The 24,165-nt window shown below is 33.5% G+C and overlaps 1 protein-coding gene across 2 annotated transcripts in view; it reads right to left on the bottom strand.

Moving 5' to 3' along the window:
- Positions 1-24,165, bottom strand: part of BRINP3 (BMP/retinoic acid inducible neural specific 3) — a 396,963-nt gene that overhangs the window by 176,004 nt on the left and 196,794 nt on the right. For both annotated transcript variants that reach the window (XM_059905817.1, XM_059905818.1), the window contains one exon: positions 14,824-15,014. In XM_059905817.1, the coding sequence (XP_059761800.1) occupies positions 14,824-15,014 (191 nt within the window). The remainder of the gene's footprint in view (positions 1-14,823; positions 15,015-24,165) is intronic.

A 24,165-nucleotide genomic window follows, 5' to 3' on the forward strand; every position in this document is an offset into this window, starting at 1 on the left:
AGTAAAGGTTACATGACAAACAGTTGCATAAACTTAGTGATCTAATATCAATAGCTATTTTGAAACAAAACAAAACAAAATCAAAAGAGCCTTGTTTTTCTGGTTGAAGGCAGGATGACTGTGATCAACATTTATTATGTTTTTAAAAATAATTTTGCTTTTCATGGAGGAGATAATATACTAGGCAATAAAATAGACTTATTTAGATAACAATATAGTAATAAGAACAGTGGTCACAATGTATACAGTGTTACTTTGAAAATCTTGAGGCACTGGTTATATCAATCTAAGAAGGATTCCCTGGATGTTACTAGAGGAGAAACTGTATTTTATTTTGCCTAATGTTTCATTGACAGGAATTTTACTAGGGTACCCTTCATGAGTTCTCTTAGCCCAACTCCCTCCTACATTCAATAGCTTCCATCAAAGACAAAAGAACACCTGATTAGTGATATTGAAGGATGGGATCATGCATGCTCTACTCTGCTCCTTCTGAAATACCACTTGCATAGATCCATCAGAGGAGTTATTATCGTGTCTATTTTTTCATGGGTTAAGCTTATAGGAGCAGGCTCTGCCCCGAGGGAGAGTGCTAGTTATTTAAGTTTAATTGGGAGTGAACTGTTCAGAAGCCTGTTGTGTCTGCACATTTCCATGATGCCTTGAAATAGAGCTTATACTTTAACTTCAGTCTTGGTGATTTCTATGAGTATTTCTTAATTGGTTCTAAAGTCTCTAAGGGGGGAAAAAAGTGTATGATGCTAGAGCTCATGCACTTCAACAGGAATAATGCTAGAAATGTTATGGAGTATAAAATAAAAACCTGGAGTGTCTTAATAATCTCCAGGAAGTTTCTATGACCTTACATGAGAAAAAAAACTGATGTGATCCAATATAGTGTTTTGAACACATTTATATAGTTAACATGGAATTCAGAGAAATAGGAATGAAATAGCAGAGGCTAGAAGTAAGGACTTCCAACTCTAGCTAGGATGTAGAAAATCACAAGAGGCCATCATTCTCACCCTAACAATGAAAATAAGTCAGATAAACTCAAATTCAAAGTTTCTTGGTTTAACTATAAGAGTACAGTGGATGCTGTAAATGAACTAAAGTCCAGAAAATCACTAGCTCTTTCTGGGAGGAAACGAACACAAGGCTGTTCTCATCTCTGGCAGAGAGGGAGGAGGATAAATCTGCCATTGATAAGGTAAAGGGAAACTAGAAAGAATGTTTGATGGCCGTGTCAGTCCTGATATGATGGATTAAAATACCAGGAAGTACCAAAGTGAGTATACACCCACCCAGTAAATTGCTGCCATTAGCCTTTAGAGAGTACATGAATACAGCACATGGGAGGTTACGTGCAAAACAGCAGAGCTGAGAGAAATACTCTCTGAAGCACCTGGGCTTTCCGCAAGTACAAGGCTTTGGGAGAAACCCTCCAATGTGCTTTTTGCTTTCACCAAGTTCAGGGCACAAAATGGGAAGAAGAGCTGGGAAAGATGCCTCTGAAGCATTTCCGGCTTCTACCAAGTACCAGGCACTGGCCTTCCAAATGCTAGAGATATGGCAGCAAGGAAGAAAGTGATCCCTCAGTGTGTAGAAAGCGAGGGCAAGACTAAAAACCAAAGATAATTCTGCAGTAGATTGGCAGCCAAGCCTTCATGCAGAGTTCCCCCATGATTTAGAAAGTTGCCAGCTGGGTTGTGAAGATGTGGTAATTTCCTGAATCTCACTCTTGGCCAGATCCTTAGCCCTTCTAAAAGGAAAGTGCTGATGCTGTCTTCAAACTGTTTTAAGCCAGAAGTCAATAAATCAAGTTAAATTTTGAAGAAAGCACAGGTCTACCTCAATTCCAGATTAGACTGACTCAGCCTCACATAATAGCAGCCTAATAGAGGAAGGGGTATGCTTATTTTCAGTGGAAATATTATTTACTTCAGTGTCTTTTTTTGTCTCTTTTTTTGCTCTTTTTTACACACGATGTTAGGCAATAACAATAATATATGAAAAAGCATGAAAATGTGAACTCAAAGGGCAAGACAGGCAATAGTCAAGGGAAGCAGACTCAGAAATGAATAAGGTTGAATCACCAGACAGAAATTTTAAAATAATACTAATGACTATGTTAAAATATCTAGTAGAAAAGTTAGACAATATAAATAAACAAATGGGGAATTTCAGAAGACAGAAACTATAAAAAATAAACAAATATAAATGGTAGAAAAGAAAAACATATCGTAAAGGAAGAATTTATTTAATTGGCTTTATATTACACTGGACAAATAAGGAAAAAATGAATGAACTAAAGACAAGTCATTAGAAATTAATAAAACTGAAAAGCAAAGAGAAAAAGAATGGCAACATAATATAGATAGTACAAGATTTTAAGGACGATATCAAACAGTCTAGCATCAGAGTCCCAGATGAGACATCCCAGAAGGATAAATGGGAAGAAAACCACACCAAGGCATATTACAGTCAATCTGCTGAAAGTTCAAAACAAAGAGAAAGTGTGAAAATCAGTTAGGGGAAGTGAAATATTACATTCAAGAGAAAAACTACAATAACTACTAACTACTCATCAGAAAAAAAATGGTGGTCAGAAGACAATAATATAATATAAAGAGAGAGAGAGAATGAGAGAGAGAGAGAAACAGAAAGAATGGACTGATGGATGATATCTACATATATGAATGGGGATATACACATGTATTTTTTGTGTGTGTATATTTAAAATAGAATGGAAATAATAAAATAACAACTAGATTTAATTTAAGTAATTTTGGGATTTTCAGTATACAGAGCTTTTAAATCTTTTGTCAAATCTATATGGTATCGATTTTAATTTAAACTTCTGATTGTTGCCTATATACAAAAATACACATAGAAATATACATATATAGAATTACACATAAATTAATCTTGCATCCTTCAAATGATCGACTCCCTTTTTATTTCTTGTACCTTTTAAAACTATTTCACTGGATTTTCTATAGCTACATGTCTTCTGCGAATAAAAACAGTTTTACTTCTTCCTTTCAAATCTGAATGCTTGATTTCTTTTTATTGCTTGGTTGCACTGTCTAGAACTTATAGTTCAATGTTACTACTAGAATGTTTAGTACTATTATTAGTAGAATGTTTAGCAGTATTCTACTACAATAAAAGTAGTGATAGCATAAATCTTTGTCTTGTTCCTGAACATAAATGAAAAAGCATTTACTCTGTCACTGTTGAGTATGAAACTAGCCACAGGTTTGCAAATACGCTCTTTATCAAGTTGAAGAAGTTCTTTTCTCTTTCTAGTTTTTTTTTTTTAATAAGTAATATATGTCAGATTTTTTCTAAAGATTTTTCTGCAAGCTCTGAGAAGATACTGTCTGTCTATCTATCTATATCTATATGTATTTTGTTGATATAATAAATTACATTAGTTGATTTTTTAATACTACTCATCGTGAACTTCTAGGATAAATCCCAAGTAGTCCTGATGTGTAATCCTTTTGATCTATTGTTGGATTCAAATTGCTTAAATTTTGTTAAAACTATTTGTATATATACACATGAAATATATTGATAGTTTTATTTCCTTGTAATATTTTACTTTGTTTTTATATCAGAGTAATGCTGGATTTAAACAATGATTTGATAATTTGTCAAATGTCTCAAATGTTCTGGAAGAGTTTATATAGATTGTTATTATATTCCTTAAAATGTTAGAATTCAATAGTGAAGCCATCTTGGCCAGGAGTTTTCTTTGCAGAAAATGTTTTTATCTCAACATCAATTTGCTTAATAAATTTAGGACTATTCATGTTATTTATTCTTGAATGAGCCTTGGAAATTGTCTTTCAAGAAATGTGTTAACTAATTTTCAAAGTGATAGTCACAATGTTGTTCGTGATACGTCCTTACTAACATTTAGAAACCTGTGTAATTTTACTGATGTTACTTCTCTCATTCCTGATACTCATAATTTGTCTATTCATTATTCTATTTCACAATAATTCTGGCTAAATGTTTTTCAGTTTTATTCATACACTAAAAAACCCCCACAGAAACAAAACAGTTTTTGGTTCCATTTTTTTCTCTATTATTCTTCTGCTTTCTATTTTCTGTTTTCTATTTTGTATTCTATTTCTATTGCTTTCCATTTTATTTTACTTTGGGTTTAATTGCTCATCTTTATCATTAGTTTCTTAAGGGGAAATCTTGGTCATTGTTTTATCACATTTTTTTCCCAAATAAACACATTGTTTGCTGCACATTTTCCCCTCAGTACTGCTTTACCAATATTTGACAGATCTTGATATGCTGTATTTTCATTATTACATTCAGTTCAAAATAATTTCTAATACGCTTTTCGCTTTCTTCTCTGAGCCATGGGCTATTTAGAAATTTGGCATTTAGTTTTTAAATATTTGAGGATTTTCCTGATACGTTTGTATTATTAATACATTTTTATGACTCGAATGATAGTGTTGTTTGAATCTACAATGCCCTTGCTGATTTTCTGTCTACTTGTTCTGTCAAAGATTGAGAGAAGGCTGTTAAAATCTGACTATAATTATGAATTTCTTTATTACTTTTTTCTCTCCTAAAATTTTGAAGCTCTGCTACATGTTTAGGATTATTATTTCCTCTGGATTAACTGCCAAGTATATCACTCTGAAATGACTTTGTCCCTGGTAAGACTCTTCGCTGAGACGTATTTTTCTTATGTTAAAATAGCCACTCCAGTGCTAGCATAGTATACCTACTCTCATCCTTTTACTTTTAATTACTTTCAAATTTTAAGTGATTTTCTTGTACACAACATATAGTTTAATCTTGCTTTTTAAAAGAATTCAATGTGACAATGTGCCTTTTAATAGGAAAGTTTAGACTACTGATATTTAATGACTATTGATGTTATTAGGTTTAAGTCTATCTACTAGATATTTGTTCTCGATTTCTCCATCTGTTCTTTCTTCCCTTTTGCTTATTTTTAACTTCCTTTGAATTAATTTTTAAGATAATTCTATTATATCACCTTTTTGTCCTGTTAACTGTAACTCCTTATTTTGTTATTTTAGTGGTTGCTTTAAGGTTCATAGTGTACACACTTATCAGTCTACCTTTAAATTATATCATAGCATTTCACTGATAATACAAGAACTTTAAACTTTTATACCGTTGATTCTTGAACAACAGGGGGTTAGGGGCACCAACCCTCCACACAGTAGAAAATATGAGTATAACTCATAGTTGGCCATCTGTCTACAAGTTTCCTCTGTATCCTCAGTTCTGCACCCATGAACTCAGCCAACCATGGATTGTGTAGTACTGTAGTATTTACCACTGAAAAAAATCTGCTTGTAAGTAGACCCTTGTAATTCAAACCCGTGTTGTTCAAAGGTCGACTGTACTTCCAGTACACTTCTTCTGATCTTTATGCTATTGTTGGCATACTGCTTATTTCTACATATACCTCATAATACACAGATTGTGGTATTGTTTAAAGAATTGATTCTCTTTTAAAGAATAATAATAAAAATAATAATGACGCTGATGATAAAAGATATAATGACCCATGTTGGTACCATTTTCACTTTTCTTCATTCATTTGTGTAAATACATATTTCTGACTGACATCCACTGCATTCTTGCCTGAAAGATTTCCTTTGTCATTTCTTTAATTCAGGTTTGCCACTGAAATTCTTGCAGGTTTTTTACATCTGCAAATGTATTTTCCATTTTTTGGAAACATTTTTGCTAGAAAATGAGCTCTAGGTTGACAGAATTTTTTAGTATTTTAAAGCTCTCATCTCCACTGTTTTCTTATTTGCATTGTGTCTGAGAAATCTGCTGTCATCCTTAGCTCTGTTCCTCTGCACCTGATGTGTCTTTTTTTTCCCCTGATCCCCCCATACCTCATGAACTTACATCTAAGCATTTACAATCTTAGTCAGCCTTGTATCTTAATAGAGTTGCCTTTTATTCAAATTGGGAATCCTCTGATAACTAATGAAAATTAAGATATTTTCTTTAATATAGGTTTTGAGCAATTTATGAAATGCCTTGGTGTAATTTTCTTGACCTTTCTCGTGTTTGGCATTTTTTGAGTTTCTTGGATCTGTGGGTTTTAAATATCCTTATTAATTTGGAAATTGGCTATTAACTCTTCAAGTATTTTTTATTTTGTCTGAGGCAACAGATTCTAAAGTATCCACCCCTGACCCTTTCCTTATGGTATGCATGTGCTTCTGTAATCCTCTCCCACTGAGTGTAGATAGGACCTATGACTTGTTTCTAACCATAGAATACAGCAAAGGTGATTTAATGCATGTGATTATGTGATTACTTGTCTATAAGTTCACTATATAAGATTGTGATGTCTTATAATGACCCACTTCCTTGCTGAACCTGAAAAAACAAATTAACATGTTGTGAACTGCCATATGGAGGAGGTCACTTGGCAAATAGTTGAGGGTCACCTCCCACCAACAGCCAGCAAGAAAAGGGTCCTTCACACTGACAAGGACATTACTGCTACCAACAATCATGTAAGCTTGGAAAAGGATGCTTCCCAAGTTGACTGTCAGGTGAAAATCTAGCTCTGGTGGACACCTTGATTTGAGCATTAGCTAAGCCATGTAAGCCATGCCTGGACTCTTGACCTTCAAAAAAAAAAAACTGAAGGCATGATAATGTGATAATGTGTTTTATTATGTCTCTAAAGTAACGATAACATTGCTATACAGCAAGAGGTATCTAACACTTCCCTCCACCCCCAGCCTCCTTTGGGGACTCTAACTACACATATTTATGGCTGCATGAAGTCCCAGAGCTCACTGTCGATTGCTTTTTGCATTTTGTTCTCTTTTTGTTTCATTGTAAATAGTTTATATATCTATGTCTCAATTTCACCTGTCTTTTCCTGTGCAATAAAGGACAATGATTATGAGAGACAGACACAACTGTAGGTGTCTACTCTTATTCAGTGTATTTTTTATGTCACACATTACAGCCAATGTCAGTCAGGTCAATTTGGGTCTTTTCTCTGTCTTCATGTCTGTACTAATACTTTAAAAAATATGGAATACAGTTATAATATCCATTTTAGTGTTCTTGTCTGATAAGTTTAATGTCTGTGTTCATTCTGAGTCAGTTTTAATTGGCTAAATGCTCTCTTCATTATGGTTTGTGTTTTCCTGCTTCTTCACTGCCTGGGAAATTTTACTGGTTTTTATCATTGTGAATCTTACTTTTTTGGATAATAGATTATTTATTTATTTATTTTGTATTCCTATAAGCAGTCTTGAGTTTTGTTCTGGGGTGCAGTTCTTGGAAAGAGTTTGATTCATGTTGGTCTTATTTTTTATAATTTTTTGAGGTGAGTCCAGAGAAGAACTTAATCAAGGTTGATTATTCCCCACCGCTGAGGCATGCCATTTCTAAGCATTTCATGCAGTGCTCCATGAACTATTAGTATTTCCTTTCTGGCTTATGGGAACACTTTTCTAGGCCCTGAGTGAGTGCCGAATACTGTTCTCTAATCCTAATCCATGGTGTAGTTTTCTTCCCTGATGTCAGGTAATTTCTACACATGTATGTACTCAACAGCATTCTGCTAAGTATTTGAGGGCAAACCCCTACGGTTCCTGGGGTTTTCTCTCTACATGGCTTTCTCCTCTCTGGTGTTCTGTCCAACAACTAAAAACACCTAGGTCTCTCAACTCTGACCTCTATCCTCAATTTAAGGAATTTTTTGGTCTCTGCCTGGATTTTCTCTCCCTGAACCACATCCTGGAAACTCTTTCAAGACAGCAAGCTGGGGCAATCATAGCACTCACCTCAGTTGTGTCCATTTCTCATAATCATTGCCCTTTATTACCTATTGTTCAATGCCTGGTAGACCATTATTTCTATATCTTTTATCACTGTTTTTGATTGTCAGGTAGGAGGGTAAATTCAGTCCCTGTTAATCCATCTTGGTTAAAAGCAGTTCTAACTATTTAGAGATTTAAATTTTTATTTAGTGTTATTTGCTTTGCTTGATTTTATTTTTTCAGGCTTCTTCAGGTCAAATATTCTTTGTATATGGAAGAGATAATAATTTAGTCAGCGCTCAGTTATAACACAGAAAATATAATTATATATAACTTGTCACAAGAAAGATAAACACAAGATGCATTTTGAGTGAAGATAGTAAGACAATTGTGATGTGAGAGAGCAGAAAACAAATAAAATATAATGGCCTCAAACAGTATAGGCTTTGTCACAGGACATAAGATCTTTGACTAGGAAAGAGCTGAAAAAAGAAGAATGGAATGAAACAGATGCTAAAATATACCACAAATTGAAGTTTTAATATTTTTCCCTAATTTATATAATTAATATTTAATCTAAACAACAAAGCTTAAATTTATTTTACAAATTTACCATTTGGTAGCCACTATATATATAAGAAGTTATTTTGATTAAAAACCAAACAAAAATAAAAACAGATTCTGCTTTTGCCCTCCAGCAAATTAGGATTGTTTGTCAAAATTAGAGAAGACATGGCAGAGGGGAAATAAATATCTGTAATGCAAACTAGAAATATATTATAAAGCATATGAAAGTTTAGAATATGAAAAATATATGATTCTTAATTATTCTGGAACTTTTTGCTTTCATGAATTTAATCATGACACTAAATTTACACATATTAATTATTCTTGAATGATATATTATTCCTTTATACTAAAAAAATTGGGGCAGATAAATAAAAAATTCAGATAGATTTGTGGTCAACTTGATCAAAATTGTCCAAATTGTTAAATGTTCTAAGCTGGGCTTCCCTGGTGGCACAGTGGTTGAGAGTCTGCCTGCCAATGCAGTGGACACAGGTTCGAGCCCTGGTCTGGGAAGATCCCACATGCCGCAGAGCAAATGGGCCTGTGAGCCACAACTACTGAGCCTGCGCATCTGGAGCCTGTGCTCCGCAACAGGAGAGGCCGCGATAGTGAGAGGCCCGCGCACCGCGATGAAGAGTGGCCCCCGCTTGCCGCAACTAGAGAAAGCCCTCGCACAGAAACGAAGACCCAACACAGCCAAAAATAAGTAAATAAATAAGTAAAATAAAATAAATTAAAAAAAAAAGGTGTAAATGTACTAAGCTAAATGTACAGCTTGTACTAAATAATTAAATACTTTTATGTGTGCGTAAGTTAAAACATTCTTTTGAAACCCGAAGAGAGTTTGCTATTTAAAAGAGAGACCTTCCTGAAAATAAAACTAATATATGAAATCAAACCTCTAATTATTATGAAGTATTTACATGTAAATTGTCTTACTGGGTTTTCTTGAATTAAGAGTTTTTGAACATATAGAAATTTAAAAATTAATTGTAAACTTTTCCTAATTTAAATTACCCCAAATCAAATAATTTACATATCAAAAATGCTTCTTGGAAAATTATTGTCAGGCCTAATTTTATCAATAGCTTTTGAAATTTATTTTTGTTCCCTGTGCTATACAGTAGGTCCTTGTTGTTTATCTATTTTACATGTAGTAGTTTGTATCTGCTAATGCCAAACTCCTTATTTATCCCTCCCCACTCCTTTCCCCGTTGGTAACCATATATTTGTTTTCTACATCCATGAGTCTCTTTCTGTTTTGTATCATATTTTAGATTCCACAAATAAGTGATATCAGATGATATTTGTCTTCCTCTGTATGGCTCAATTCACTTAGTATGAAAATCTCTAGGTCCATCCATGTTGCTGCAAATGGAATTATTTAATTATTTTTCATAGCTGAGTAATATTCCATTGTATATATACACCACATCTTCTTTATCCATTCATCTGTTGATAGACATTTAGGTTGCTTCCATGTCTTGGCTATTGTAAATAGTGCTGCAATGAACATTGGGGTACACGTATCTTTTCGAGTTAGAGTTTTCTCCAGATACATGCCAAGAAGTAGGATTGCTGGATCATATGGCGACTCTATTTTTAGTTTTTTGAGGAACCTCCATACTGTTCTCCATAGTGGCTGAGCCAATTTACATTCCCGCCAACAGTGCAAGAGGGTTCCCTTTTCTCCACAACCTCTCTAGCATTTATTATTTGTAGACTTTTTGGTGACGGCCATTCTGACTGGTGTGAGGTGATACCTCAATGTAGTTTTGATTTGCATTTCTCTAATAATTAGCAATGTTGAGCATCTTTTCATGTGCCTGTTGACTATCTGTATGTCTTCTTTGGAGAAATGTATATGTAGGTCTTCTGCCCATTTTGTGATTGGGTTTTTTTTTTTTTTTTTGGTTTTGAGTTGTATGAGTTGATTGCATATTTTGGAAATTAAGCCCTTGTCCGTCTCATAGTTTGCAGACATTTTCTCCCAGTCCACTTGTTGTCTTCATTTTGTTTATGGTTTCCTTTGCTGTGCAAAAGCTTATAAATTTGATTAGGTCCCATTTGCTTTTGTTTGTTTGTTTGTTTTTGCTTTTATTTCTATTGCCTTAGGAGACTGGCCTAAGACAACATTGCTGCGATTTATGTCAGACTATGTTTTGCCTATGTTCTCTTCCAGGAATTTTATGGTGTCATGTCTTATATTTAAGTCTTTAAGCCCTTTTGAGTTTATTTTTGTGTATGGTGTGAGGGAGTGTTCTAACTTCATTGATTTACGTGCGGCTGTCCAGCTTTCCCAGCACCACTTGCCAAAGAGACTGTATTTTCTCCATTGAATATTCTAATATTCTAATGTATATCCTAATTTTATGAATAGATTTTGAAATTTTAATTTAATGTATTTTTATAATTTCAGAAATAGAAATGTAGCTCTAAGTTGTGGAGCCTCTTCTCAACATCACCTTCAACACCCTTAAGTAAACTATGCAGCACTAAGACATCACTTGGAGACAGATTTTTAGCTGGAATACTGACCTGTAAGTTAACTTTATCATATTGTTTGTGCTTTTTCCTAAATTTGTTGGAAAAAATTCTAAACACCATAATTTTTAAAATCTTTCAAATAATTTTTCTATATTAGAAAAATGCTAGCAATACAGTATGTTATTTTTTCTTTTAGAAAAATAATAACTTGGCTCTTTTAAATTTTTTAACAGTTACAAATATTTTAATTTTATTCACTGCATGTAATCTGATTTTTAAAACTTAAAGTATTAAGGAAACTTTTGAAAATCCATATACCACATCAGGTAATAGATTGGATTTTTCCCGAAATGTATATTTTGATTTTCTCATCATTGTCAATCACATATTAAAGTTTATTTGATTATTTCAAAAGAAACCTAAAGAATATGTTAGTATGATTTTTTTAGATAACTTGAGTCAATTGAATTGAATCTTCTCAAAATAATTGACAATTCTAGACATTATACTTGACATGTTTTTGCACTAATAATTATATTGAGAAATAATATTTGATATAAATGCCATTATGAAATAGTATAGCAGTTAATTACGCTCTATGGGCATTTGAGCCATTCATTTTTGTTTACAGATGTGTTAATGAAATTCAATCTACATTTACATTCACATTCATAATTAGAAGAGGTTAAACACAACCATTTGTTCTATTCCATTTTCTAGAAACTGGCTCAGTTAACGCTATGTGTCCAACTCTTTTGTGTTTTTGCAAGAATTAGCATGATAAAAGCAGGCATGCTTATGCAGATTTAATTATATTTTTGCTGTTTTCGGATAATGATTTTATTTGACTTTATTTTTTAACAAAACTCTGTCTCTTAAATTCTGTGAATCAAGGGACATCTTCATACAACATTTGTCCAAGAAATTAAATACCCACTACACGGCACTTAAAAACCCAAGGTGTTTTTATCTAATCAAAGAAATTGTAGACTTGCTACCCTTCGTGTGAATCTTTATAATATAAAATCAATGCACTGAACCTTTAGAGATTTAGTAAAGGAGTTAAGCTTTTGATTTCAAATATCTACAGAAGCACTTTGCATTGAGTTATTTATTCAAGTATAAAGGATTTCAGTAGTTGAATGCCCTTGGATTCCATTTACACACCCAATACCCTCACCCCTCAGTCCCTCTTACCCTGTTAACTCACATCTAAGCAATTAAAATCTTATAATTGTGGGAAGACATTTTTTACCTGTGTTGGGATACATTTGATAACTAAGGAAAATAAAAGATACTCTCCTCAGGAAATTACACAGGAGCATAAAAGCGTGCATGAAGTTCAAGGACTATGTCGACCTGCTGGAGCAGTTTTCCTGGAGCTTTCACAGTAGCCCAGACTGCAGCTGACCCTGGGCCAGATAATCACTCGTCACTTAAAACTATAACTGCCTCAGGTGAGAACTCCATCCAGGCCTAAATTTAATCCTGAAAAGTCTGACCTCCCTCCCCTCTTTCCCAGTCCCTACTACCTCACCCTTGCCTGCCCTATGTACTTCCAGGATTATTTTCTTAGTCATGTTGCTGCCAGCACACATACCTCATTCGGTTTTTTTTCCCCTTAGTTATGCACAAGATATGTGTACTTCTCTTTACAACCCATCTCTATATCATTCCCATACTGTTCTCTGTTTCCTCCCCTTGATCTAAAGTTCCACTTTTCCTTCCCGTTCCCAGCCCCACTACACACACTTTAAAATACTTCCATTATGTGCTCTAGAACTCCCTTCCAAGACTAATGGGCTCCAGCATTTTCTGGAGTCCTTTCACGGTGAGGCTGTTCACTCTCCCACATTCCAGGTTACTCCTTTGTCTTCCCCAGAGCTGTTTTTAGATCACTCTTTTATGAAAGTCACTTCTCCTTTGGGGCTGGCTCATTTCTACCACACATGAAGCTTTATCATCCCCAGCTGTATCATCAGGGTCTAAGAACAATGCCTGTACACAACAGCCTGCACCATTAAAACATGTGTCTTTGTAATACATACTTCTCTTGTGGGAGAAAAGAGTACATACAAATATCCATTAAGTTTTGACATAAACTGTGAATGAATATTTCTTAATCAGTATGGATACAAAAAGTCTACTGTATAATTCTACTTGGCACTGAGCAAAAAAATCAATAGCCGTATAATAAACATACTTACTACAAGGATGTCTTCTATTAGAAAATATACTTTAAGTTTCTGTTTATATCATTGAAATTGATTTCTGAAAAAGCCTATTTCTTCTCAGCAACCTCAAGCTAAATACCTACAACACTATCCTACCTTACAATATTTTTAAATTAACTACAACATCTGCGTTCATGCTGGCTACCTTTTTATCTATTCAGCATAAATATTATTTATACACTTGATTAGTCAATATAATGTAAGTCCTATAGTCAGAAGTAGACTAACTATAATTGTATAATCTATATCTACAGAAGTCTTTTTCTTAACCTCATCCACTAGCAGTATTGAAGATGGGCAGTTATGGTTTGTGTAACCCTTAAGCTAAAGATATTTTCTTTCTTTTTTTTTTTTTAATTGGGGTATAGTTGTTTTACAATGTTGTGTTAGTTTCTACCATACAGCGAAGTGAAGTAGAGTTCCCTGTGCTATACAGCAGGTTCTTATTATCTATTATCTATTATATAGATCTACTATAGTTATCTATTATAGTTATCTATTTTATACATATTAGTGTATGTACGTCAATCCCAGTCTCCAAGTTCATCCCACCTCACCCTCCCTCTCCGCTTCCCCCCTGGTGTCCATATGTTTGTTCTCTACATCTGTGTCTCTATATAGCTAAAAATATTTTCATGTCATCTTTTATTCTCTCTGGGACAGTCTTGGACAAAAGATGTACCTTGGGCTAATTTTTCTTAGCATTCTCAACATAACAACATACTTACTTTTCAATTAACTGGAAAAAAAACACACATTAATTTTAATCTCATAAAGCAATAAAATGATATATTTAATGAGTGCTTTTTACATTAATTATGAAATGTTACATTTGAAACACTGGGAAATGCTCTTTATGTTTTATTTTGCTCTTATTAACTTAGTCCAGAATCACACTATCACATGTGCCAACTCTTTGGTCTGTTAGTTTTGCAGTGGCCACTGGCCAAACACAATAACATGCTGATCTAAACTGCCAGAGAAATATGTCAAAACATCTACTGTTTTGGAAACCACTGCCTTTCTCTCTCTGTCTCTGTCTCTCTCTCTTTCTCTCCCTTCATTTCTTCTGAAAATTAAAGGTATCTTATTCTCCCATGCTCTCAGTTTTTGTAAAGTCAACCTTAGTTGCTTCAAAGGCAAAGGATTTTAGTGAACATACAGAGTTTATCCAGTAGTTCTAGATTATGGTATATCTTGACTTCTAGAAACTTATAAACAAATACTTGTACTTCTCAATTGTGCCTTAAAAACATGGTGGGGGGGGAATACTCCTTGAACCAGACTTAATGATTTTTGTGTCACTGACCCACTTTGAACCTAATAGAGCCCCTTCTCAGGATAATGTTTTTAAATGCACAAAATAAAATATGAAGTTTTACAAAATAAATCAGTGCTATTAAAACAAAGTTTCATCTATGTACGCTTTGTGAGGGAGTCTGTGTACCCGAGGATAAACTGACACTACTCAAGTGTATTTGAATTAATGTTCTGACATGAAACACCTTGACCCAATCATCAAGTTAACAAAATTACATGAAAATATATACAATTTCATCTTAAATGTACTGCAACACTTAAAGCAAAAGGACATATTAAATTATTTTTCAGGACTCAATTGTTTAAAGCAGTGAGACATGAACATATATAGACATGGATTTTAGAGACAGAGAACAAAATGGTGTGACGTAACTCTAGGGTAAACATACTCATACCTTTATGGCAGTGGATGCAATTTGAATGTGGTGAAGTCTCCGAAGGGTGCTGTCCCTGTCAATGAAATAGGAAGCAGCTAGTTGATGTAGCGTCTCCAGAGTGACCGAGGAGCTGTTGGCGCTGGGATCACTTCCTTCAGATCGTTTGCTCAGCTTCCGCTTGTCCACAAAAATTGTGAGTGACTCCTCTCCTGCATTAATAATATTTTACATTATTCCATTTCCCACTTCAAATCAATTTTTTCAACTACCTGCAGGGGAGGAAGCCTAGCTTACAGCCATAATGAAACAAAAGAGTGATAAACAACAAACAGGCAGGGAGTTTTACTTTTCTTTTGTTCTCAAAGATTTCCCATATACCTAGAAAAGTACCCGGGATGTTGATGGTTGTGAATACATAAATATTAAACAGCAAGCTTTTGCAGAACATGTTCTCTAGATTATATTGACTTTCTCATACAGTTTAGCTTACCTAACACTCATTGGGTCTCAAAGCAAATTAAGATAGGAAAATATGTAAAACAAACTCAACATTTACTACACATCAGCATGGTAAATGGAAACATGACCAAGCATATTACAAAACATTAGCTGTTTTCAATTGTACCCTTAAAACACAGAGAAAATATATACATGCATATATAGTAATATAAATATTTATGCATTAAATTCAGAGGTTTCCTACACATGGCATTAAACATTAAAATATTGTGTGTTAATAAGCTCTATGGAAATCACTAACCTCCATGAGAAGCTTTAGGTACTTGACAACGGATTCTCTAAGGTGAAATTTAAAGCAAATTACAACTAAGCTGCAATTTTCAATGTTTGAATATTGACAATAAAGTGTCAATGCCATTCAAGTCTAACATTAAGAACTTGCCATCCTCAGACTTCCAGATTCTTAGATATTCATCTAGCATATAATTGTCAAACTAGAAGCTTGTTCTCATTCTTTCAGAAACCCATCTGTTTAGGTGGCATTATGCCCACTGACAATTTGTCAAGCCAGTTTTCTAAAAGACCAAACAAGATTTTCTAGCAGAAGAATAGCTTGCATTTCTTCTCCAAATTAAAAATAATACCAATTTTAAAATGCCGCAGCCTAACTGACCATCCAATTCTAAGTGACAGTTCATACTTCTCTGCAAGAGATCAGGTGAATTGGTAGCAGAAATAAGGTGTCAACAATGTTATTTCGGAAAGTCGCATTCTCAGTTTGTATCTGGACATCAATATGCAAGCTGGAAATGAAGCAGACTAACTAGAATTGCTGAAGGAAAAAAAAAAATCTCAAAAATATGAATGAGTGGGTCAAGTTATCAACAGCATTAAGTCCTGTACATGATAAACAGCCTTCGGTGGGAATATCTGAAAGCAAAAAGGGAATACATATGTCAAATACTATAGAAAAAAAAAATCCACAGCAATTATTTACCCCTAAAGGAGAGGATGAACTGGTGTGGAAATCTGAGTGAATACATTCTCAGAAAGACCACTGAATCTGAGAAATCCACCCATGTGCCCAAACAAACATCTTGTACATGAGACAGAAAGAACAGCGTTGTGATAGTCTAAGAATTTATAATGGAGCTTGACAACACATGCAAGTGCTATGGCCTGAATGTTTGTGTCTCCCAAAATTCATATGTTGAAATTCTATCCTTTGAAGATGATGGTATTAGGAGATGGGGCCTGTGGGAGGTGTCTGGGTCATGAGGGCAGAACCCTCAAGAATGGAATTAGTTCCTTTGTAAAGGAGGTTCCAAAGAGATTCCTTGTCCCTTCCGCCATGTGAAGATGCAAGGAAAAATCTGTGACCTGGAAGAGAGCCCTCACCCAACCATGCTGGCATTCTAATCTCAGACTTCCAGCCCCCAGAACTGTGCTGTTTATGAGCTACCTTATCTGTGGTATTTTGCTATAGCAGCCCGAACAGACTATGAGATCAAGATATTTATCTTCTTAAGTAAGGTTAAAAACAAAATGATAATGATATCTTGGTGAATATAAATAAAAAAGGAAGCAAAGTTGATGATCTCTTCAGGACAAACTTATTAAATGAGAAAATGAAATAGACTGAATAGTGCTAAAGACTAAAACTTGCAAAACTGCTTTAATTGCAGCACTTTTCATAAAGCAGAATATACAGAAGATATAGGTTAAAGTAAATATAAACTGCCAGTATTATAAGACTCCAGCACACAATTCCTAAACCTAGATAGACCCAGTGGGGGTAAAAAATGTAATGATAGAGATCTACACAAGCTACTTAATAAGGTAGATCTTACAGGTAAATATTAAACTTTATATTAATAAAGAGGAAATGAAATGAAAGCTCTTTTCAAGAGTACACAGAACATTTAGAAAAATTGGCCATATATTTTGTTTAAAAAAATCCTTAGTAAATTCCAAAAATTTGAAAAAACATATCATTTGATAAAGACTTTCTCCTTGACCAAATGCTAGACAGGCTCCTATGAGCTTGTTTCTTGGGCATGTTCTCAAGAGCCCAGTTTTAGGAAGAATACTGTCAAGTCACTTTAGCAAGGATCCCCTACCCTGGACCTATGATCATCTTTAACATCTGACCAAATTCCTCATCCCCTACCATCTCCCTGGTGATATCTGATAACCCTGCTCTGCTTTCAGCAAGAATCCTGTTAGGTCTCTTTAGCAAGAATTATCCTACCCTCTTTGTAATTTTCCATCCGCTAATCCGCCTACTCTGCTCATTGCCAATAAATTCCCACTTTTCCTGGTTCTGTTCAAAATTGAGCTCAGTCTCTCTCCCCTCCTGTAAAACTCCAATGCAGGAGACCCCCTGAATGAAGTCTGCCTTACTGTTCTTTAACAAATGTCAGAATATTGTTTCTTTAACACATTTACTGACTACAATATAGTACAATTAAAAATTGATAGAAAAATTTAAAAAAAATTCACAAGGATAAATTTTCTATTATGTAATTCTTGAATAATAGCATACGTGAAAGCAAAATGACAAATTTTCTAAGAAAACCTGAGGAAAACAGTATATAATACAATCTAAGGGACATGGCTAAAGCAGTACTCAAATAAATATTCACAGCATTAAATATGTACTTTATGTAGATTATGAAAATATTTGAGATAGCCATATAACTCTAAAACTAAAAAAAATGACAAAAATAAGCTTCTAGAAATTAAAAAGAACTAAAAGGAAGAAAACTAGTGTTAATGAGTTAAAAAAAAAACAGAAGAAAAGTAGGAATAATAAATTGAAAAACAGCTTCCTTTGAAGGGAAGAAAAAAAACAGAAAAATACACCAACTCATCAATCTACCTTTTTTAATAGAGAAAGAAAATTAAATAATAAAATAACAGAGTAAAGTAAACATATTATTTAAAAATAAAATTATTTTGCAAAGCTTTTGCAAATAAGTTTAGGTGTCACAGAACACCTCCACAAAATTTAAAAAAAAAAATCAACAGGCCAAGATGGTTTCACAGGGGAGTTCAGACAAAACTCCAAAGATCAAAAAATCTGATACTATTTACTTAAAATGTTTCCAGAGAACATGAAATGAAGGAAAACTTTTAATTAGTTGTTATAAATTGAGTAAAACATTGACACAAATATCTGGGAAAGATCACACACACAACAACAAAAACAACAACAACAAACATTATTACAACTTATTATTAGTGATGCAAAATAATAAATAAAGCAATAGTAAACAGTAACACACAGTAAGTTTTAAAAATGTATGTCTCAAAAAGAATAATTCTAGGAGGGCAAGGGTCATTTGATATTAGGAAATCATTAATATAATTCAGTATATTAACACATCTAGAAAGAAAAACCTTGATGTCCATTAATGCCTCAAATGCATTTGATGAATATTTATACCTATTGCTGGGTAATTTTCAGTAAGTTAGGAGTCAGTGGAAAATTCCTTAAAAGGATAAAACATGTGATTGTCAACCTAAAACCAACTGTCTTACTTAATCGGAAAACCCAGAAGTCATTCCCATTAAAATCATAACCTGTCAAACAAACCCACAACTGGTACTACGTTTTGACATGATATTAAATATATTAAAATGTAAATATAGAAGAGAATACAATTAGAGTAATAGTTTTTAAAAAACACTTAAAATTATCTCTTTTTGCAGATAACATGATTATTCATCTGGAAAACTCAAGAAAATCAATGGACAAACTACTATGCAGAGTAACAGAACTTAGTAACTGCAGAAAATAATAAAAACTTTACTAACTTAACAAACTGAAATATACAAATAATACTTAGTTAGAGGTAATAATGGATTAGCATATACCATTTAAAATACCAATAAAAATGCAATACATATATGAAAAATTATATGCCACCCCTGAAATAACAAAAGTAAACTGAAAATGGCATGGTACTTTGTTTCAAATAGGAATATTTAAATTAAAATATATCAATTTTACTTAAGTTAATGCATAAGTTTAATGCAAACATCATTTTTTGTTTGTTTCCTTGAACTAGTCATGTTAATTATACATTTTTTAGGTAAAAATTAATCAAAGAAAAGTCACCAGAAGTTTTCCAAAAAATAGGCAACAGTGAGGATGCCTTGCTATATATGAATATATATTGTAAAATGTGTATAATTAAGACAGTGTAGCACAGAAGCATGAATAGACAGAACACTCGAACAGGAAAATTTTAAAAAACCCCAGTATATATGAAAATTTAGTACACGATAAGGATGGAATATTAATTCAATTGGGTAAAGGTGAACCTTCTAATAAATGACACTTTGACATCAGAATAGTCATTTGCAAAGTAAAGGATATGATTGTATATGAGGAGATATTACAAACAAACTGGAGACAGGAATATTTAATAAGATGAAACTACTCAACTAGAAAAAAAAAGAATGAAAATGCATGAGTGGGAAAAGCATTCCTAACTATCACTGAACGTCTGAAAGTAATAAAATAAAAGATAGAGGAATTAGACCATATAAAAAGAGATTATTTTTTCCTAGCACAAAATCACCATAAGTAAATTTTGCATTGGGAAGAGATGTTTGCAACTTACATAAGGGACAAATGGCTAATACCTCTAACATTCCAAAAACTCCAAAAACTCAAGGAAAGAGAGAAATAAGGTTCGGGCATAACAAATAGGAAAATAGTGTTTAGATAAGAAGAGACAAAAAAAAAAATAAAAATAAAAAAATAAAAAAAAAAATTAAAAAAATAAAAAAAATTAAAAAAAAAGAAGAGACAAAATGGCCCATATAAATTTGAAAAGGCTTTCAATCTGTCATAGTATGAGAAATGCAAATTAAAAATATATTGATATATCACGTAGCTATTATGGAATTTACCAAAATTCAAAAATTTGACAACTTTGTCAAAGCTGTTGGCAAACTAGAAGGAAACAGGCCCTATGATATATTGCTGCTGGAGTGCAAAATGATATAACTATGGAGAGAAATTTGGCAATAGTTAGCAATAATTGACTCAGCAATCCTACTTTTAAGAATCTATCCCAAAGAAACAATTGCTAAAATATGCAAAAGTTTTCTCACTGTGGCTTTTTTATATTATGTGTAACAACACAAATGCCTAATCAATAGGAATAAACTATGTTAATACAGAGAGTAAAATACTGTGCAGCCACAAGAAAGTAGTGAGGATTATTTCTGCATACAAAGACGATCAAAGAAAAGTGGATAAAAGTATGCTTCACTAGTGGGATTTTTTTATAAGAAAGTGTATGATACAAATATATGGATGGATTTCTTTTTATTTGGGAAAAAAAAAAAAAAAAAACACTGGAAGGATTAACCAAAATCTTTTATCTATATTTACAGAGTGGAGGTAACACTTTGGGAAGAAAGACTTCTCTGAATATACTTTGTTAAAGTTTTTTAAACACTGGAAAGATTTTTAAAAATATTTTATTTATTGTAAAAATCAATCAAATCAAATAGAAAAAATATCAATCCCTAAGAACTAAAAACAGAAGCCAATGTTACTAAATGCTTATTGTTTAGAGAAGTAATTATTTTAAGTGACTTACAAACATAGTACTTTAAATGTAAATCCATTTTTGGAATATATTCTGAAGACAAAAAATGTAAAAAGGATCAGAAAACTTCATTCTGTAGTCTATTTGTAGGTAGGAAAATTAGTAGTTGTAGTCAGTTTTATATAGTATGTATGGTTACATATGGGTGTATGGGCATTCACTGTACAAGTCTCTCTACTTTGAGTGTGTCTGAAAATTTCATTTGGAAAAAAATATCATGGCATAAGTGTTTACGTTTGGCCCACGATTAAAATATGTTTAGTTATAATAAAATTTTCTTAAGTAATTAGTAAACTCATGACTTTAATGTTATGACTAAAATAAAATTCTAAATGATTTGACAGTTGCAGATGGTTCCATTTGTAAAATACATCTAAATCCAAGCTCAGCCTTAGTGCATCCGTAATGTTTTCTACAGATTCCTGTATTTAGAAGGACACTTACTCTAATCTTTACTTCAATTCAGCAATACACAAATGAAGTTCAAAACACTGGTTCAACTGATTATTGAACATTACTTTTGCCTTCTGGAGAGGCATGAAAGCCATGTAAATACGTGAAGAGAATCATCTTCACTATGTCTCTCTTGCATTGTAGTGATTTTCCCATTACTAGAGGTGTCCAACATTAATTATATGTCATAGAGCAGAAGAGATAATTAGACCACTATAATGGATTCTTTCACTGGATTATAAGGTTCTGTATGAAAAAAAATGTAGAATTAATTATTATGGTTTAGATGTAAGTGTACCAACTACTGGTACCAAACAGATTCAGGTTCTAATGCTGGCTTCTACTTAGTAATTGAATGATCTTGAATATATAATTTATGATTCTGTTTCCTCTTACATAACATGAGTATAGTAATTTCTTCTTCAAAGTATGGCTATAAGCATGAAACAGATAATATCTGTAAAGGACTTACCACATGACTAGAATTCAGAAGTTGCTAGTACACATTTTTTTATTCATCACAATTCCTTAGAACTGCATAAAGCAACTCATTCCATATCTGCACATTTCTAGTAATTTTAGCTATTTTGTCTTATTTGTGAGGAACAGAAGACTGTCCTACTTCTTCAATGATCTCCTTCTTTATAAATTTATTAGCTCTAATCCTAGTTTGCATTCACATACAGAGAGTAAAGATCTCCCAAAACAGTCCATTAAATACTGTATCCCCCTACATGTCTTCACTCTTCAGGTAAAATATGCTATATCATTAATTCTTCTTAATAGGACCTCTACTGAGTCCTACCTCACCCAAAAAGGGAGAATAGCATATGCTAATTTTAAAAAGCAAATTAAATCTTACACCTACAGGAATTAGAAAAAGAAGAATAAATAAAACCCAAAGTTAGTAGAAGGAAAGAAATAAAAAAAGATCAGAGCAGAAATAAATGAAATAGAGACTAAAAAAAAAATAGAAAATATCAATGAAACTAAAAGCTGCTTCTTTGAAAAGGTAAACAAAATTGATAAACCTTTAGCTAGACCCATCAAGAAAAAAAGGGATGGAATTTCCTGGTGGTCTTGTGGTTAGGACTCTGGATTTTCACTGCAGAGGGTGTGAGTTCAGTCCCTGGTTGGGGAACTAAGATCCCACAAGCTGCATGGCACGGCCAAAAAAAAGAAGAAAACGAAAGAAAAGAAAAAAAGGGAGAGGGCCCAAATCAATAAAATCAGAAATGAAAAAGAAATTACAACCAACACCACAGGAATACAAAAGATTATGAGACTATTATGAACAACTCTAGGCCAATTAAATGGACAACCCAGAAGAAATGGACAAATTCTTAGAAAGGTACAATCTCTCAAGACTGAACCAGGAAGAAATAGAAAATAAGAACAGACCAATTACCAGTACTGAAATTGAATCAGTAATTAAAACATCCCAACAAACAAAAGTCCAGGGCCAGATGGCTTCACAGGTGAATTCTACCAAACATTTAGAGAAGAGTTAAGACCTATCCTTCTGAAACTACTCCAAAAAACTGCAGAGGAAAGAACACTTCTGAACTCATTCTATGAGGCCAGTGTCACCCTGATACCAAAACTGGGCAACAATATCACACACACAAAAAAGAAAATTACAGGCCAATATCACTGATGAACAGAGATGCAAAAATCTTCAACAAAATACTAGCAAACTGAATCCAACAATACATTAAAAGGGTCATAAACCATGATCAAGTGACATTTATCCCAGGGACGCAAGGATTTTTCAATATCCCCATATCAATCAATGTGATATAACACATTAACAAAGTGAAGAATAAAAAATAATATGATCAGCACAATAGACACAGAAAATGCTTTTGACAAAATTCAACATCCATTCATGATAAAAACTCTCCAGGGGCTTCCCTGGTGGCGCAGTGGTTGAGAATCTGCCTGCCAATGCAGGGGACACGGGTTCGAGCCCTGGTCTGGGAGGATCCCACATGCCGCGGAGCAACTGGGCCCGTGAGCCACAATTACTGAGCCTGCGCATCTGGAGCCTGTGCTCCGCAACAAGAGAGGCCGCGATGGTGAGAGGCCCGCGCATCGCGATGAAGAGTGGCCCCCGCTTGCTGCAACTGGAGAAGGCCCTCGCACAGAAACGAAGACCCAACACAGCCATAAATAAATAAATAAATAAATAAATAAATAAAAGAGAAAACATCCGTGTGAAATGCCAACTTTAAAAAAAAAAAAAAAAAACTCTCCAGAAAATGGGCATAGAGGGAACACATACCTCAACATAATAAAGGCCATACATGACAAACCCACAACAAACATCATATTCAATGGCGAAAAGATGAAAGCATTTCCTCTAATATCAGGAACAAGACAAGGATACCCACTCCTGACCCTTTTATATAACAGTATTGGAAGTTCTAGCCACAGCAATCAGACAACGAAAAGGAATAAAAGGAATCCAAATTTGAAAGGAAGAAGTAAAACTGTCACTGTTTGCCAATGACAGGACACTATACATAGAAAATCCTAAAGAAGCTACCAGAAAATTACTAGAGCTCATCAATGAATTCAGGAAAGTTGCAGGATACAGAAATCTGTTGCACTTCTATGAACTAACAATGAACTATCAGAAAGGGAAATTAAGAAAACAGTCCCATTTACCATCACATCAAAAAGAACACAATACCTAAGAATAAACCTACCTGAGGAGGTAAAAGACCTTTACTTGGAAAACTATGACACTGGTGAAAGAAACTGAAGATGACACAAACAGATGAAAAGATATACTATGTTCATGGATTGGAAAAAT

Source organism: Balaenoptera ricei, chromosome 1 (genome assembly GCF_028023285.1).
Source record: "Balaenoptera ricei isolate mBalRic1 chromosome 1, mBalRic1.hap2, whole genome shotgun sequence".
Lineage (NCBI taxonomy): Eukaryota > Metazoa > Chordata > Mammalia > Artiodactyla > Balaenopteridae > Balaenoptera > Balaenoptera ricei.